We start from the raw sequence: 18,320 nt of genomic DNA, 5'->3' as shown, positions 1-18,320 counted from the left end.
TAACCTCCATCTTGGTCTGGATCCAGGGCCCAATGATGTTCGCCTGATTAGCAAACTGTCTGCGCAGTCTCTCATTGTTTTGCTGACGGGCGTGTTCCTCTATCAGGGCCTGATCTCTCTGGGGTACTAACTGCCTCACCTAAGACGAGAAAGAGAGACAGAGAAGGAAAAAAGAAAGCAAAGTAGATGTGAATTAAGAGTCTCTTCCTGTCTCCATTTTTCCCATTTTCTTATATATATATATATATATATATATATATATATATATATATATATATATATATATAATTTAGCCAAATATGTTTAAACTCAGTTTTTCACAATTCATCCCTAGGAGACAGAATGCATCTCTTTCCTGAGTGGTATGATGGCTGTGTGGTCTCATGGTGTTTATAATTGCGTACTATTGTTTGTACAGATAAATGTGGTACCTTCAGGCATTTGGAAATTGCTCCCAAGGATGCACCAGACGTGTGGAGGTCCACAATTTTTTTTTCTGAGGTCTTGACTGATTTCTTTAGATTTTTTCCAAGATGTCAAGCAAAGAGGCACTGAGATTGAAGGTACAGACCTTAAAATACTTCAAAAGGTCCACCTCCAACTGACTCCATTTAGCCAATCAGAAACTAACTGGCTAATTGCCTAAAGGTTTGACATAATTTTCCAAGCTGCTTAAAGGCACAGTTATCTATCTGTCTGTCTGCTTGCCTATATATGGCCTTTTGCTAGTGTACATATATATATATATATATATATATATATATATATATATATATATATATATATACATAAAGTATACTTAAAATATAATGCATATTTTATTGATCATATACATTAACAAATTAAATATGACAACTATAATAAATATATCTAGTAAAACATATTTATAGTTCGATAAAATATAAGGTCGACCGAATATATGTTTATTTTCTTCTTATCGCAAGCACAGCTGTATGGAACTGAGCTCAAACCTTATCCCATTTGCCATTGATTTCCTGTGGGTTGATGGTGGTGTAGGGGTTGGTACCAGCCATGTTGACGTGGTATGTCTGCACAATTTTAGCAATTTCATTATGGATGCCCAGGATGGCCTGTCGTTCCTTATCTGCCTCAGGCAGTGTCGCTTTAAACTGCTCATGGGCTGTGCTGAGACCCTGATATACACACACAAACACAGAAGTTGCATTAAAATTTTCAGAAACATTTTCTCTCTGAAAATGTTAAACTCCTTTTAAACTTTTGCATAAAAGGCCTCAGAACAAATAAATGAATAAATAAGTTGATGAGTAGATGGATGAATAAATCAATGGGTAGAAGGATAGATGAATTGATACAATGAGATGGATGAGAGATGAATGTTCAATACCTGTATCTCATCAATGGTGTGGACAATAAAAGTGTCCTGTAGATCCTCCATGGCTCCCTCCATCCAGTTGTTAAAGGGAGCCGCCCTTTTAGCAAACTCCAGGTACAGCTGATCAATCGTTTCCAACAGTTTTTCAGTCCTCTGAGGAAAGAGACAGAGTGAGCTGAGACACAGCATGTCACCACATAGGCGGGACACATTTACATTTATGCATTTGGCAGACGCTATTATCCAAAGCGACTTAAAGTGCACTTATTACAGGGACAATCCCCCTGGAGCAACCTGGAGATAAGTGCCTTGATCAGGACACAATGGTGGTGGCTGTGGGGATCAAACCTGCTTACCAGCTCAGTGCTTTAGCCCACTACGCCACCACCACTCCCGGACATGTTGCAGCAGGCAAAAATGCAATGCATGGAAAAGTATCATTTTCAGGCATGTATATGAAAGGTGTTTGTGTGTGTTAATGGGGTGTATTTTTAATAGATGTTTTACCTGCAAGGCCTCACTGCGTTTCTGAGTCAAAACACCCAGTGAGTCCCACTGATCACAGATCTGCTGACAGCGAGCATTTACGCTGGGTGAGTCATAGTACTGCAACTCACTACAGAAAGAGAGAATAATAAGTCTGCCATATGCCATTTTGTTATTTTAAAACTAGCCATGCAAAGGCCATCAATGCCCATTCACTTTAATTATATGGAGTGGCCAGGCTAGTCTTACATTTTCTGCATTTTCTTGGAAGACAGAAAGTCATAGGGGTTTAGAATGACATAAGGGTGAGTTAATGATCTTAGAGTAGCATATGCTAGAACAAACAGATTACGGAAATCTTTTGTTCATCAATCTATAAAACTAATGAATCAGAATTGGGGGTCTAAGTAGGCCTCAGGGTTTGGAATAATAGAAAGGACTAAATTAATGCACTGCAGCTGGTTATGCATTTACATACTTATATGTGGGTTTTGTATCAAGTGGTGTGTATGTGTATTGATGTGAATTCATGTGAGACAGTAAATGCTGTGGGATGCAAGATTTTTGGAAGAGATTCCAACAATAAAGTGGAAATTTAAATTTAAATGATGACAGATATTACTCTAAAGCATGAAATAGCGTCTGGATCAGGTTTCCAGTATGTTAACTGACTTGAGCTCCTGTGCGATGGCAGCAATCTGCTCCACCCTGTCCTGATGAGCTGCGAGGTCACTCTCAAATGCCTCGTGCTTCTTCAGCAGAGCTTTGATTTCAGACAAGGATGCAGTCTCGTAGTCACCATGCTGCAACATCTCCTCCTTACCTATAGGGAGCGGCAAAGATCAGCCACACCAAAGACAGAGAATAAGAAACTAATATCTTATAAACAAAGAAAAACATTGTTTTTACATGTATTCATGAAAATGTTTGTTTTTGTTATGATACCTTCAGTCCAGGCCTCGTGTATGGCGGCTTTTTGGCGGAATTTCTCTGCGAGATGGTCGAGTCTCTCTAGTCTGCGGATCTCATTGAGTAGCCACTCTTCATAACCCTTTTCTGCTCCCTCAAGACCTCCCCAAGCGTTAGAGATATCCTACACACACAGACAATTAAATGCTGCCCAATACTAAATATAAAATATCAATAATATGAGCGAGTGTGCTGGTCTTAGCTGGTTCAAAATGAATTTCCAGCCTGGTAAGTGCCTGTAAAGGGATATAAATGGGCAAGGAGGAGGCGAGAACCAGCTTGGCAATATAAATAATACTTTAATGAGAAACTTAAACAAAAAGACACAAACACACATATGACAGTCAGCTGACCGTAAACAATCTCTCTCTCGTCGCACCACCTTCCGCAGTCGGCCTTTATCCCTCTTGGAGGCTTTATTAGCCTGATAAGGGACCGGGTGTGTATAATCACGACCCCGCCCCGCCCTCCGCCCTGTCACAGTGCCCAAAACCCTTTTAAAACCTGCAAACAAACCAGCCTCACCAGGCTGTGAGACCAGCTAAAAACAGCACACCATCTTAGGCTGATTCAAGAGATTGTGTGTGTTAGGTTCTCACCGAGACCATCTTCCCCTCTGAGGGCATGAATGCAGGTCGGTTGCTGAGGCGGAGTTTAGTCTGCAGCGTGTTAAAGTTGATCTCCAGCTGACATTTCTCTTGAACTTTGGGTGGTTTGTGAAGTCGCCGGTAGTCTCGAAAATCCTCCAACTTCTGCTGCATTGCCTGCATAGTGTTCTCAGGAGCACGATTCTCCAACCACGGGATGGTTCTGCGAATCCACTCCAAGAGCTGAATAGAGCAGGTAAGAGAAAACACCACAAAAGCAGAGGAAAAAAGAGGATAAAATCCACAATTGGGAAAAAATTGTCAGAAAGAATAAGCAACACAAGGGGAGGTGGTAGAGGGAGAAAGACAATGAGATTGAATTTGTTAATATGGTATATATTGATGTTTTCATTCTGAATTACACACAGGGTTCACACATTTTTGACTAATACATTTCCATTACTTTTCCAGTATTTCCTAAATACTGTATAAGGACCTTTGAAAATCATTTTATAAAGCTTGCACTCACAAAGCACAAATGGTAGCAGATGAAATAGTTTAGAGCTGGGCTTAGCTAGAAATTATCATGACTTTTTAAATTTGTATTCATTTCTATGACCATTTCTAGTGTGAAAACGTCTACAAAAATTATAGAGATTGCAGTCACAAGAAGTAATTTGAGGTAGGTGCAAAATTTTTAGCACTAAGCATAACTCGAATATAGACTAGAATAGATATTTCTTTGTGGATTTGATTCATTTCAATTACTTAATTTCAAAACATTTTACAATTCCAAAATATTTCTCTGTATAGTAAATGTGCAAGACATTTCTGTTGAGTTTAGCTAATAATCAAAGATCTCACTGGCCCTGAATGAGCACAGGTTGAGACAACAGGAAAGGAGAGGCAAGGAGACATGAGGAGAGGAGGACGGGATTGTAGAGGAGAGAACATGAACGAGTGTGCTCACATCACTGGCTAGTTTCTCATAGTCTTCCATCAGCTGCTCGTTCTCTTGATTGACAGCCAACACTTTGCAGATCCGATTGGCTGCTGTCTCAGCCTGAGGGGGGAAAGGACAGAGTGAATCTGCTTCCGTTTCTGTGGAAACCACATCAGTGCCATGGCAACGATGATAAGGTTCTATGTGTGTTTAAGTGCATTGAGGTGCTCACGTCATTACATTACTGATACCAAAAACAATCAACTACAACTGTACTGTACACACCATATAAACCTTCTGCTTCTGTTTAACTATAAATGTGTGTATTTTTGGAGGACAGTTGGGGGCGGGGGATAGGGAAGTGAGTTGCAATTAAAAAGCCAGAAAGGAAGTGGAATAAACAAGGATAAGCTCAGTTTTTCATTGTCAGTGACAGAGTTCTGCACTGTGCACACGGGAATAGTTATGAAAAGTTATTTAAAATAAGAAGAAAGCCCAACCACTATGATTGTTTTATGAATGCTTAACAGTACTGTTGCTTATGTTGATACATATTACTAATGAATAATAGATTAAAATAGTTAAATGTTTTTATTGAAGAAAACATCAACTAGCACATTAATGATACACAGGAAACGTAACACAATCTTAATTGATTCTTGCATGTATCGTCAAACCAACATGTTTGAATATGATTTAGTGAATGGAACTGCCCCCACCACCCCCTTACAATACCCCTTCACTCCACACTTCTAGATCATGATGGCTCTGAGATCATTAAGGTTGTGCTTCAAAGAACATATAGATTCTAAAAAATGTGTGTGTCAGAGGGAGTTCTTCCTGAATGCAACTATCTAGTGAGTTTACAGACCTCCCACAGACTCATTACAGTCTCATAAAGGCAGAAAAAATGTGAGAGTGTAGAGATTCTATTGAAAAACAAACACACCAAGCATGTAGAAACTGTTTATAGTAGGATGTTGGTCATCAGCTCAGAAACACTCACACATAGTTGACGAAACTCATCTTGATATTATGATTCAGCACAATGAAGTAGTAACTTTCATTCTGCCAGTGAGAAACATTCTGTCCTTGAAAGAACTATTACTCATTGCTGTGTTAATGGGTAAATACTATAAGTAGAATTTATTAGAGCTGTTGATTTAATGTGTTAATTCAGTACAATTAATTATATAAAAAGATAACGCATAAAAAATTAAGTATGTCCCTGGACCATAATATGGAATATTTTTACCATTAGAGCAATTCAAGCTTGAAGTACCATCTGTTTTCAGCAGGGGGCAGTAAGCGAAACTCCAGCTGTATTGGCAACTCACAGCTGTACAGACAGCACACCAAACACTGCCTGCTTGCTTGACACTAGCACATAATATAATAATAATTTCATGCATTTTAGTTATCTGAATTATCGTTTTTATTATACATATTATAAATATATATACTAATTATAATTAGTTAATCATTATCTATTGAATTATTGCTATTTGAGGGGCTTTCTCAGCAAATATTTATAATTTGCAATTAGCTTGTGATGGGGAAGCTCTATTCTGATTGGCTGATGTTGGTCTGCGCTCACCTTCTGTTTGCCTGAGAAGGCATGGTAGTAACATGACACATATGTCATGATGGCCTTTTCATCAGGACGCAACGTACTAATGATATCTGCCCAGGGAAAGAGGGAGCAGGAGAAGAGAGAATAAAAGGGGAAGGGAGAGAAAAAAAGCACTGAGTAAAAGACTGCATAGACACAAAGGTGAATGGGGCACTGGTCCACAGAAATGATAAAAGGCATGAAGAGGTCTCCAGAATGTCTCATCAATACCATGAACATAAGGCTGGGCACTATAGTAACTAAAACGTATCTTGATATTTGCCAGCCTTTTGACAATATTAATTTGCTCTAAAATGGCTTAAAAGTGTGATTCGTTCTGGGGTTTTTTTCATTCTTTTTTTTTTTCCATTTCAACCAAAAGGCCATTTTTGGAAAGTAGATTCAACATGTTTAATGTAAGAACTAAGAAAGAGTACAAATGAAGTTAAAAAATAATCAAGGCATGTTTTTCACTAAATAAGCACCATTAAATATTATATGTAATCATTTTAATTTATATGCACAATGTAATAATAAACAGCAACATATTACATTTTAATAAATGAACAATAATGACACAGAATCTTTTTTTAAGTGATGAATTGTTGAAAAATGTATTGCAGGTTTTTTTTAAGTTTAAATCTGAATCTGTCATAACACTCTCATGCTCCTAAGTCGTGAGACAAGGAAGGATGGTAAAATTAGTGACTATCCTTTATTACTAGTATTATTTAATTATTTACTTTTTATACACAATTTACAATCATATTTAACCAAAAAACACAATGATCACTAAGACTTTATAGATATTACAGTAAAATGTTTTTTTTTTTTTGTTAATGCACGATTTCCTGTAAAGCTGCTTTGAAATAATATGTGTTGTGAAAAGCGCTATACAAATAAAAATGACTTGACTTTCTTTCCATCTGCGGAACACAAAAGGAGATGTTAGCCTCAGTCACCATTCGCTTTCTTCATGTATCTTTAATTCATACAATGAAATTAATGGTGACTTATTCTAACATTCTGCCTAACATCTCCTATTGTGTTCTACGGAGTCATTCAAGAAAGTTATACAGATTTCAAACAACCTGAGGGTGAGTAAATAACAGAATTATACCTTTAATCATATATTGTGAATATTTGATATATCACCCAGCCTTACATGAACATTTGGGTGTCTTTGAAAGTACTTTTAGAAGACTGGAGACACACTCATGATTTCATCATAAGAATTATTGCTCATCATGAAACAGGTGGAAAGACTCATGCAACTGTAAGAGGAACATGGCTGTGAGGGGCGGAGCTTAGCACTGCAAAGAGACGGAGAGAGCCAAAATTGTTAAGAGAGTAGTCACGGTAACGGGAAACCACGACAACCAGTCACTGCTACTAGTAATCACAAAAACCAGTGAGCAGAAACAGAAAGGGAGGGGCTTGTAGGGTGAGTGTAGAGGTTTAGGACATTGGGAGGGGAGGGTGCCCTGCGATACCTTCTGCGCCCCAGAGAAGGCATGGTAGAAGCTAGAAACGTAGGTCATGATGGCCTTCTCATCGGGACGGGCTGTCCCAACAATATCTGCAGAGAAAGAAGGGGGTGAGCACATTACACACAGTCACACAATTCAGAGGCCCATCTGAGGTAAATGTCCTGTGTAAAGAAACAGTTATTAATGTGAATGGAGGCATAAATCCATCATAATCAAAATTGAATGTATAAATGACACAAAGCTAAAATGAAACCATCATCAAACTGTCTATAACAACAGTTTATACCAGATTTGCATTTCCTGTGAAATACCAATGCTTGCAACACAGGAGAATGATATATATATATAATTTATTTATTTTTTCTCCCCTTTTTGCTCCCCAGTTTGGAATGCCCAAAAATTAAAGTGACTGCCTCAATCCGGATTGTGGAGGATGAATCTCAGTTGCCTTGTGCCTGAGACGTCAATCCGCACATCTTATCATGTGGCTTGTTGAGCACGTTACCGTGGAGACATACCACATGTGGAGGCTTCACGCTATTCTCCACGGCATCCACGCACATCTCACCACGCGCCCCACTGAGAGAGATCCACATTATAACGACCACGAGGAGGTTAACCATGTGACTCTCTCTACCCTCCATAGCAACCACGCCAATTTGGTTGCTTAGGAGACCTGGCTGGAGACACTCAGCACGTCCTGGATTCAAACTAGCAAGTCAGGGAGTGGTAGACAGCGTCTTCAATCTTTGAGCTACCCAGGCCTCGAGAAGAAATTTTTTTAAGTTCAAGGTAGGCTTAGGTTTTAGGCTTTGGTTCTGCATATAGCACGTTGCATCATCGCCACTTGACAATTCCATGGCATTTAGTACGCATCTTGTTTTCTGTCCATTCACCACAAAATGAGACAATGTATTTGCAGTGTTATGGCAGCTATATGGTACAATACATGCAAGAAAGAAAATATCACAATTTAGTATGCAAACAGACGCAAGACAGCCTGCCAGTTAGAAAGGTAAACATTCTATCAAGGTAAGTCGAAAGGTAGGGTGAGCATATTGTGATTGTCCAAAAAGAGTATACTCTGGGACAAAAGGAGACTTTTCAAATTTTAATCAAATTTTTTTTAGACAGTATAAAGTTAAAATAAAGTCAAAAAATAAATAGACCTATGACTACGATTAGCTACAAAACAAAGTATTAAGTCTGTATGTTAAGTGTTTCAGTGCTGAATAAATTACAGATATTTATAAATTACAGGTTGGGGGTTTAGAACAAAGCCTTAACCAGTATGTTTGAGAAATGTCATTGCAGTGCTGCTTTGAAAGCACTGTAAGAAACTCAACATGAAGCATGACATACCATGATTCTAAAAATCCCTCCAAGCATGACATATGTACAGGAATTATCCACAATCATGCCTGCAGAAATGGGATATAATTCAACCAACACACATTTACCTGCATACCTCTTACAGCTATATTTGGATAGTTGTAACCTAGTTTAACGGGTAAGCAGAACAGAGAACAACTGTCCTTCTCTACATATCTTACCTTCTGCGTCCAGCATCTTTGGGATGTCTAGGTATTTCTCAGCAACGTCAAAGGCAGTGTTCAGATTAGTCATTGGGTCATCCTGAGGAGGAAGCAAAGATCAAAGCATGTGACATAATATTTTAGAGACAGACAGGCAGACAGACAGACAGACAGACAGACAGACAGACAGACAGACAGACAGACAGATAGCTAGATAGACAGATAGATAGATAGATACTGTACATTGTTGGAGATTGTGGTAATGCCTCACCTTGCGTAGTTTACCGTAATCAATGAGCTCTGGACGATGTCTGTGAATGAGTGCACAAAACCCCAATCCATCCTTCCAACTGACAGAGAGACAGAAAAACAGAGAGAGAGAACCTTTTAGTATGACTGTGCCACTCAGCATTCATTTGCATTATTTCTGTCACTCACGGTCTGTTCTTATATCTCATTTCCTGCCTTCTCACCTGATGTGGAAATTCTGAATGTTGACGTTTTTGTAGGGAGCTGTTTTTCTCTGGCACCACAGCAACAGGCCTTCTTTAGCTGAGGTCTCTGCATATACACACACACACACACACACACACACACACACACACTCACAATGTGTTAAACATACAGACTAGGGGTCAACAATAAGGATGTGAGACTTCAGTGTAAAAGAGTTTCTTGCCAGTTGATGGAACAGTCACTACTCCCTGACTTGCTATCGAACTTTACATCTGTTAATCATGTACATGTGTTTTTTGCTTTGTACATTTAAAATGTGCTTTTCAGTTTCAAATGTTGTTTTTTGGAATTCTGTTAATTGAATAATGTCGCAAAGGTAAAGTTATACAGCTGGCCAATACAGATGAGGTTTCGTTGTATAAATTGCAAGAGTGACTTGTGATAATCAGTAAGAATGGGCTGAATATAAAAAAAAAATCAGTAATGTTTTGCACAGTATACCATCACATTTCAGCAAAAGTGTTTATGAAGTTCATTACATTAGCTAGGCTACATTATACATTACATGTAACATTTCCAGCTACTATTGCTAATTAAAAGCATTACAAATATTTTTTTTTAAATAGGTTGCTAAAATATTAAAGGGTAACTAAACCCTAAACCAACTTTTTTAGTTAATGGTCTGTAAGAATGGGGCTTTATTAGTACTGGTCATTGATTCAAGTAATTTTTTTGACATTTGTGTATAAAGTGTTTTAATTCTACAATATATGGTGTAAAAACGTCTGAGTGCTGCCCTCTTCAGGTTGAACGGTGGCTACTGCAGTTGAATTTTCCTATTGGCTGTTTGCGGTAGTTCGTGACATAAGCGGTGAGAGCTGACGTAAGCAGGTTCCAGCTCACCACGCCCTTGGTACGAGCTAGACACTGGCCCCATTCTCCCTTGCGCGGCTGCTTCGCTAGCATCGTCGGATGCCGATCGCGATGCGGGAGTTAAAACCACAGTTTGAGCCAGCGGCTCGAATTGATATGGCTCCGGCCCTGTGTCCACAGACAATTCACCCTCCTCCACTTCAGGTGAAGGTGGGGGAGAAAAGTCCTCGACTTCAAAAGACCGCTCCGTGGCAAAGCTATTTGCGTCACTCCAGTCACTCTCCATTTTAGAGTCTGACAGCAGCTGTCAATTAATCCGTCACTACGGGTCTCAGGTGCACGCCCCCCCCCGCTAAGCCCTGCCCTCGGTTCGTCCCCTCTATCCCCGCTGGGGTCTGCCCACTTTTCCAGCATTTTTCAAATATTGCTAGTGGGTGGTCAGACTCTGAGCAGGGGTTTAGTTACCCTTTAAATGTATATATGTATATATATATTTTTTTTTTTTCTAAAACAATGCTCATTCTAGTCATCTGACATTCTGTTGCTGGTGTTTTTTATTATTTTTTTTTTACGTATGAATAACCAGCTGACTTTTTGTCAGGATTTTATACACCACTTACCTACTAAAAAAATGTGTGTGTGTGTGTGTGTGTGTGTGTGTGTGTGTGTGTGTGTGTGATGTATACCCTCCACTGAGATGTCCTGGATGGCAAAGCGGAGGATGATGGTCCAGATCATTCCCAGTGTCATTTTTGCATTTCCATCAACAATCTCTGAGCAGAAAAAGCACACACACAAGCAGTAAATTCGACAATTTAACATTAAGATCATCAGGTTATTGATCCAGACTGAGCAGTATTTATATATTATTTATATTTATATATTACAAAATATACCTTTTATCTATTACATTTTTTCCCTTTCCCTCACTATCTCCCAAAACAGATACTGAATTCCATATACCGGAAGATACTACAGGTACATATTCCTCACAAACCACACACACACACATTAACACAGTTTTATAAAATTCTATATCTGTAAATGCTATTTTCCCTGTCTTTTTTTTTAATATACTGTATTTCCACACATGAATGTCTTTTTAAAGATGCATCTTTTTTAAGATTCCCTTCCGTCATTGTGTCATGGGTATAGGGCCGGCGTGGCTGGCGCTATAGGCTATTTTGGGAATTGAACAGGCGTGGTTTCGCTGGGTAAATCCCCACAGACCACCCGTTCCCCAGCATGCTCGTTTGCCCCTTTCCGGTTCAGAGACTGTGACCGGGTCACCTTACGGCCAGTCTGATGTCTCTTTCGGAGCCCCCGAGCTGGATGAGAGTTTCGGCGCTGCATCAGAGTGCATGTTGGTGGACTCCGACGCTGATGACTTGACTGAGCTAGTAGTGCCTTCGGGTGTGCCGGCCCAGTCTGAGGCAGACGCCAAGCTGTCCGCTAGGCTTACCCAGGCCCCCACGAGTGTCGGGCTGGACTGGAACCCTCCAACCCATCCGAATCGGTCATGCCTATTCCCCTCATGGGATCTCTCCATTGTCCTCTCAGGCCTTGAAGGTGGCCTTCCTGATTGCGCTCACTTCCATCAAGCGGGTTGGGGACCTGCAAGTGTTCTCTGTCAGCGGTCTCGTCCTGTGTTTTGACAGGTCCGAACACATAGAATTCGGTAATATGGTACAGTTGGCCGGGAGTGTCGCTTGCGTATAGCGCCTTTCCCCTCCCCTGAGGTATAGACGTGCGCTCTACTCTCCCAGTCAAGTCCACACGTCACGGACCCTAGGTGTACTTCCTCCCTAGCCCTAAGCCTCAGAATTCAGCAGAGGAAGTTCGCAGCCAGACCCACCGCAGGCACCGACTTGCCTGTACTGGGACAGGTGCTCCACAGGTTCTGATTATTCCAATGATCTCCTGTGATGTATTTTCCATGGTACAGTCTCCCCACGTATTTTCCGTGGTATAGTTCCCTCTGCCCCGGTCGCTGTGTTTGTAGAGCTCCTCCCCGTCAAGGCAGGACCTACCACCGCGCCAATTCCATATGTGGCTGGTGTGGCTGGCCATGTGATTTATTTGCCACATGTTAAACTACCCTGCTGGGCAGGATATGGTCTCTACATGGTCTTTTCCCCCTGAAAGAATAGGATAGAAAAAGAACGAGAAAACATAGAGAGAAAAGGCTGCGGATAGCGCGGTCTGCTCCCATGTTAGTTACGTCGCATCCCCCCTCGGGGATGTGGGGAAATATATGACGTCTTTTGGGGTGTTGGGGAAGGTTACGTGCAGTCTGATGCACCTGATATTTTTGCACGCAGCAGCAGCTTGCTTGCACCTGCATCAGTAGTCCACGTAACACGGTTCAGTGTTGTGGCGTTTTTAGATAGGGACCCCTCTCAAACCCCTAGTGTCACTACATCGACACAACGTCGAGTGAGTGACAGAAGGGGAATGTCTCGGTTACTTTTGTAACCTCCATTCCCTGCCACAACACTGTACTAGCTGCTGAAATGGACCAGGAACTTACTCTCGGCTCCTCAGCTCAAAACCTGTCTGAACAGAAGCATGCTTCCCTCATTTTATACCTGTATGTCTAGTGAAGGGGCATGCAAATTCTGTTCGGCAATTCTCATTGGGCTTTTTTCACAGATAAGAGGTAACCGAGGCTCTCAAATACGGCTGGGGCGGTATGGATTTTTTCTAACCGCGGTTGAAAAGAAAGATATTCCCGCGGTATAGCGGTAAAAATACATTACATTGGATCAGAGAAGTCCCCCCCCCCCGACAGACTTTGGCGCACACATCAGAAGTCGCTTTTGATAGACAGACTTTAAATATTGTCACCTACATCCGAAGAAAAAAAACGAGCACAATTTTAAATAGTCAAATTTTCATCAAGCAGTAATTTGGCATGAACTAATCACTGTATAGATTTCCTTATTTAAGATTATTCTCAGATACATTCGCATTGAAGATGGGTCAGACATGATTTTGACCACTTTATTAAGTTTTGTTTTGTAGAAAGCCTTTCTTTAACTTAAAATTTCGTTTTGTATAAATTGTATCTTAATTTTAATCACCGTTTCATTAACTAATTGCCTGAAATTAATAAATAAGAAGCAAATATAGCAGACATATAATCAGCAGCAGGACGTGGAAGCGCCGATGCGATCTCTTGCGCGTGAGCTCTCTCATAAATGAACCGAAACTCGCGGCTAGGCCTACTGCCTCACAGACATGAGAAATAAATAGAAATCTTAAAATGCATTTTAAACAAAATTCAAAACAAAATGATAAAATTTTAGGCTACAGTAGCCTAGTAGTCAGGTTTGCCGATGTGCGTTACTATTTATTTATTTATTTTTATCCCTGTGCCAATCGGAAACGGACTTCACTGCTGATATTCTGGGGATACAACATAGCCAATAGGCTATAGCCTACTAGGGACTTTAGCCTTTAAAATATCTTTGCTGCATTGGATCAGTCTCCTTTCTAGAACAGCCAAGCTTTCTAGCCTCACGGCAGCAGCTTTGCATCGCTCAGACCTTAAAACAGTCAGCGCCGTGGATGCGGTTTTGAAAATTTATCAAAAAGCGTTGGTGCGGACAGATGAGTTTTGTGATGCGGTTGCGGATTAAATAATACTAGCCCATCCGCGCATCTCTAATACAAATGGAATGTTATTATGTGTCATGGAACATTGCGCTCCCCAACTCGCGAAAGGTCGGATTTGCTCCATATTTTGATAAGTTTTGTTTAGAAAACCTTGAATCCAAGTAGGCTAATATCATTAGACATAATCCATATCATTAGAATCAATGAATCCATGTCATTAGACACAACGAATCCATGTCATTAGACACAACGTGCACACATGTGCAGACCAATGTTTTTTTTGTTTTTGTTTTTTTGCGGTGACGACGGTGACAAGCTCAGACCCGCGGATGGAGTCACGTGACCGCGGTATTGCGGTAATGCGGTAACCGTCCCAGCCCTACTCTCAAACCCCTAGTGTCACTACATCGACTCAACGCCTCGTTCCCTCCATCAGGTAACTCCACAGAGACGTTTCATGACTACATATTTCACCCTAAATTCTCCTTACTGTTTTGCGTTTGGTAGTTATACTTTACATAGTGTTATGAAAATAAAGTCCTAAAAATATTAATTATGCTGTAGATATGAACAACTATAGATACCTAGGTAAACATATGTCTGTGTGTGTCACCCTCCCTCTTTCTATTACACTAATCCCATAATACACTCTACACACACCCTGCTGGACACACACTGGTAACAGTATGTGACCCAGGCAAAGGGTTTTGTAGAAGGCTAATCCGTCTGGAATGGCGCTCTGGATTACAGAGCGAGGTAGAAGAGGGAGAGAGCAGGTAAATGGAAAAGTACACACACTGTCAATCAGGCCTAATATACAGTATGTCAGATATATACTATATGCCTAACCTAATTAAGTCTTATGCTAATGGAAGGGTGAGGGGCTTAATGTAACATGAGCCAGAGACAAAAGCACATATCACACACAGGAAGAGCATCTGATAGCCACTGATCCCACATGAGCCATTGATCCCACGTGCTGGAACACTGAACTCATGACCCTGGAAGCCTGCAGGATATAGGTCACTGCTTGGGGGCTACCTTCTGCTCCAATAGAAACCAATTTGACTCCTTTGCTGGTGATGAAGTTCAGAGCTTTATTCACATTGGAGATCTTATGGACTCTCATTTTCCCTCTCTCCGGTTTGGCCAATCGTTCTCCTACAGAAAGAGAGAGACAGTTTGAATGTGCAGGATCCATATTATCATCACACATACAGGATATGTAAGACACAGTCCTCTGTCCTCTGATGACTAAAACAGGTATTGATAATAACCTTCCCTATCAGCTCCCACCTTTTAACTTGTAGCGTGCAAATTAAATTTTAAGGAAAAAGGATGTCTTTTTGTTTTATTTTTGGGCCCTATTCAAAAACTAAGCTCAATGCATGCCAGATTCAAACCTGTGACTATATTCACAAGAGCATACTACCATACTACTCTTACTATTTATGCAGTATAGTATACTGTAAATAGTTTCCAAATTTTCTGTATGCATGGAATATCCAGATGACCAGGATGACCACCTGAGATGACCTCTAGGAGCAGCATGAGTTTGAGTCCATCTCTAAAATCCTCATCTATGTTTTCGATCTGTGTTCCTGCCTTCCGTAGATGAGAATTACACCACGCAGTAAACGTCTGGAAGAGAGATTTAGAACATGAGTTCAGATATTAAAGAAAAACTCAATGCAAATTTAAATGCAACAGATTATGTGGCAATTCTGGCAACTAGAGTAAGATTGAAACACAGGTGAACATTTTTTTATGGAAAATATCCAGATACCACAACAAAAATACAATACCTACATTATAAAATATAATACAAACCTCATAATAATAGATAATGTCATACTGGCCACAAATCAGCTAATTGTGTGTTTGCATGTCATGGCCAGAGGGACAGTTTATATTAATTCATTTAAATGGTTCATATCATACATAATTTATTTATTACTCTTTCCTCTGGTCCACTTATAACTATAAATTATTATTTTGCTAATCGATTAATCTAAAGGTTATTTTGATAATCGATTAATCTAACAAATATTCGACTATTCTGTGATTATTGCAATGATTAATCATTAGCTCTTAACCGATTATTCTGCTTGTGCCCCAACTTAAAAGGTTGTATTAAACGTGCTTAATAACAATAAAGAGGACAAAATCATCTTTTAAAAATACCTCTACATGACATTCACTGAATTAAAGGGGGAAAAAAATATTTATATTAAGTTAAATTCAGTAAAGAAATTCACTACAAAAAATCCTATTGTTATCGAGTGTTTTTGTTTTGTTTTAACAAAATGATCTAACAATTCTTAAAAAAGCTACATTTACTTGAGAAGCAACATATAAAATATTTAAACTTGCTTTAAGTGAATGTATCTTAACTATAAGTGTATTAAGTGTATTTTTTCACTTGCTTATACTTCTGCGAGGTCAAGGTCTATTCTCTAAAAGCAAGTTTAAATATCTTACATATTGCTTGTCATGTAAATGCATCTTTTTTAAAGGATTTTTAGATATTTTAAAATATTTGTATTTTAATATTATATTCAAGAGCCATCACGTTATAATCTAGACAGAGTGTGCATCAGCCGGGTGCAGTATCAGTCTCTCCCCCTTAGATCGGGACATTAGCTCAACTCATAGAAGAGTCGCTGACTGTACAGAAAAATGCCAGTTTCGGAGTTTGTAGTTATTTACATGATCTGCTTCTGTATTATTTGAACATTAATAAAGCAATAACGCATTAAATATAACTGCATTTAAGGTGTAATGTCGGTGTGTTTCCTTTAAAGTCGCTCGACACCTAAGTTTTGCTTCAGTGGAGCGGCAGCTACTGAATATATTCCAAAAAGGGACTGCTTCTATATTTACTTATTTTGTATTTTTGCATTATAATTCCCTCACACTTTGCAATCTACATCACCTGAAGCTGTTTGGAAGGTTTAAAGTGCATCTGAACTGTGAGCTGTGTAATTTTTCCTCTCCTCAGTCAGGTGCGAACAGCAGTGCTGCTCTCATGCGTCATCAACATTGGAGTTTAATGTGATCTCATGTTATGTTAAATGAGATCAAATGTCTATTCGACAATTACATTTTTTTATCAAAAATGTTTTATTGATGACGTTGTCGGTAACGTCGACTAATTGTCTCAGCCCTACTTATAATGTTGCACATTTGTTTTCTTCAAAAACAAACCCTTACAAATTACATTGGTAATTTTGCTACTGTGCCTTTAAATCTTCTGTGTAAACAAAAGCAAAAGTGCTTTGTAGCGAGCTGCAGGTTTGCTGACGGCTTCAAAAAGGTTTAAACTGCCCAATCCTTTAATAATATCCTATTTTCAATTCCTGCATTACACTGTACTTGTTCACAAAACAATCCATGATAAAACGAGCTGCATAAACTGTAGCGTGTCATACCGAAATAAATAAAGATACAGTTTAGCCACTAATTTCTAACATTTGGGTGTTTCAAAAGGATATACAAAGCACCAGGTGCTACACATAGCCAAGAAAACAGACTTTCCCATGTCTTATTGTGAGATCTTCTTATGTTTAGAAAGAATAGTATCTGTAATACTTCCTCCGTAATACCTCAATGTGACTGGGCGAGGCGGGCTTACTTTCAATAAATGGGAGGAAGTTTCGAAATTTGTAGGTTTTACTAGTTATTCTTCAGGACTACCCCATTTTTAACAGTTTTATTTATTTTATACTCCTGTACTATGCAAGTACTTGAATGATTTTTAGAATACTGTAATCCTTTACAATCATGCCTGACTGTGAGTGTATGAGTGTACAGGAGCATAAGTGTTCTCCAGGGGTTGTCATGGCAGCGCTAAATATCAGTGGCTTCAGGATTCTTCGGTATGTTAGCTAGCTGATGAGAAACAGATGTGGAGAAGAACAGAAGCTAACCAGAGATTATTTAGCAGAGACGGGCCACTTCTATTCAAATGAATGGGAGAAATTGGAACGCCCAACCAAGGAGCTCTGAGCTCCCAATGGTCAACGGATGTAGAAAGGATGTCCCACCTTACAATTAAAAGAGCCTATCTCCTTTTATATACAGACATCACTTGTCAATCAACTCTAGAGCACACATGCGCATTAGCTATACAAGCCGGGAAAATATAATTTAGTTTTTTGTGTAATATGAGGTAAAGAATCACAATTTATCCAACCAGTATTGTCAGATTTTATTGCTGATTGAAAAATTTTATTTGATCGTAATCTTGAACAACTGTTTTTATTTTGGTCTTTCTCCAGTAGATAGGAGCTGCACTGTCATGACTGGAAATAGCCCCTCAAGAGCGTTCCAAAGATGGCCGACTGTGGACTGACTTGCTAGAAAGACTTTAGCCAAACACATACACACTAACATGA

General features: G+C 39.5%; 1 protein-coding gene across 5 annotated transcripts in view; it reads right to left on the bottom strand.

The window, feature by feature from the left end:
- The window catches only part of LOC127618109 (alpha-actinin-1), a 40,357-nt gene that overhangs the window by 4,853 nt on the left and 17,184 nt on the right, over positions 1–18,320 (bottom strand). For 4 of the 5 annotated variants that reach the window (XM_052090366.1, XM_052090367.1, XM_052090368.1 and 1 more), the window contains exons 2-16: positions 15,450–15,564; positions 14,965–15,084; positions 10,992–11,078; positions 9,450–9,537; positions 9,248–9,326; positions 8,995–9,076; positions 7,445–7,530; positions 4,367–4,459; positions 3,409–3,639; positions 2,786–2,933; positions 2,513–2,663; positions 1,862–1,970; positions 1,367–1,507; positions 972–1,154; positions 5–139 (exon numbers count right to left, since the gene is read on the bottom strand). In XM_052090366.1, coding sequence (XP_051946326.1) covers positions 5–139; positions 972–1,154; positions 1,367–1,507; positions 1,862–1,970; positions 2,513–2,663; positions 2,786–2,933; positions 3,409–3,639; positions 4,367–4,459; positions 7,445–7,530; positions 8,995–9,076; positions 9,248–9,326; positions 9,450–9,537; positions 10,992–11,078; positions 14,965–15,084; positions 15,450–15,564 — 1,848 coding nt within the window. Of the gene's footprint in view, positions 1–4; positions 140–971; positions 1,155–1,366; positions 1,508–1,861; positions 1,971–2,512; positions 2,664–2,785; positions 2,934–3,408; positions 3,640–4,366; positions 4,460–5,936; positions 6,023–7,444; positions 7,531–8,994; positions 9,077–9,247; positions 9,327–9,449; positions 9,538–10,991; positions 11,079–14,964; positions 15,085–15,449; positions 15,565–18,320 lie in introns of all 5 variants that reach the window. The other variant, XM_052090370.1, reaches the window with a different exon arrangement.

The sequence above is a fragment of the Xyrauchen texanus genome, chromosome 24, assembly GCF_025860055.1.
Source record: "Xyrauchen texanus isolate HMW12.3.18 chromosome 24, RBS_HiC_50CHRs, whole genome shotgun sequence".
NCBI classification, from domain to species: domain Eukaryota; kingdom Metazoa; phylum Chordata; class Actinopteri; order Cypriniformes; family Catostomidae; genus Xyrauchen; species Xyrauchen texanus.
The sequence above is the reverse complement of the archived record's forward strand: the minus strand, read 5'-3'. Positions and strand labels throughout refer to the sequence as shown.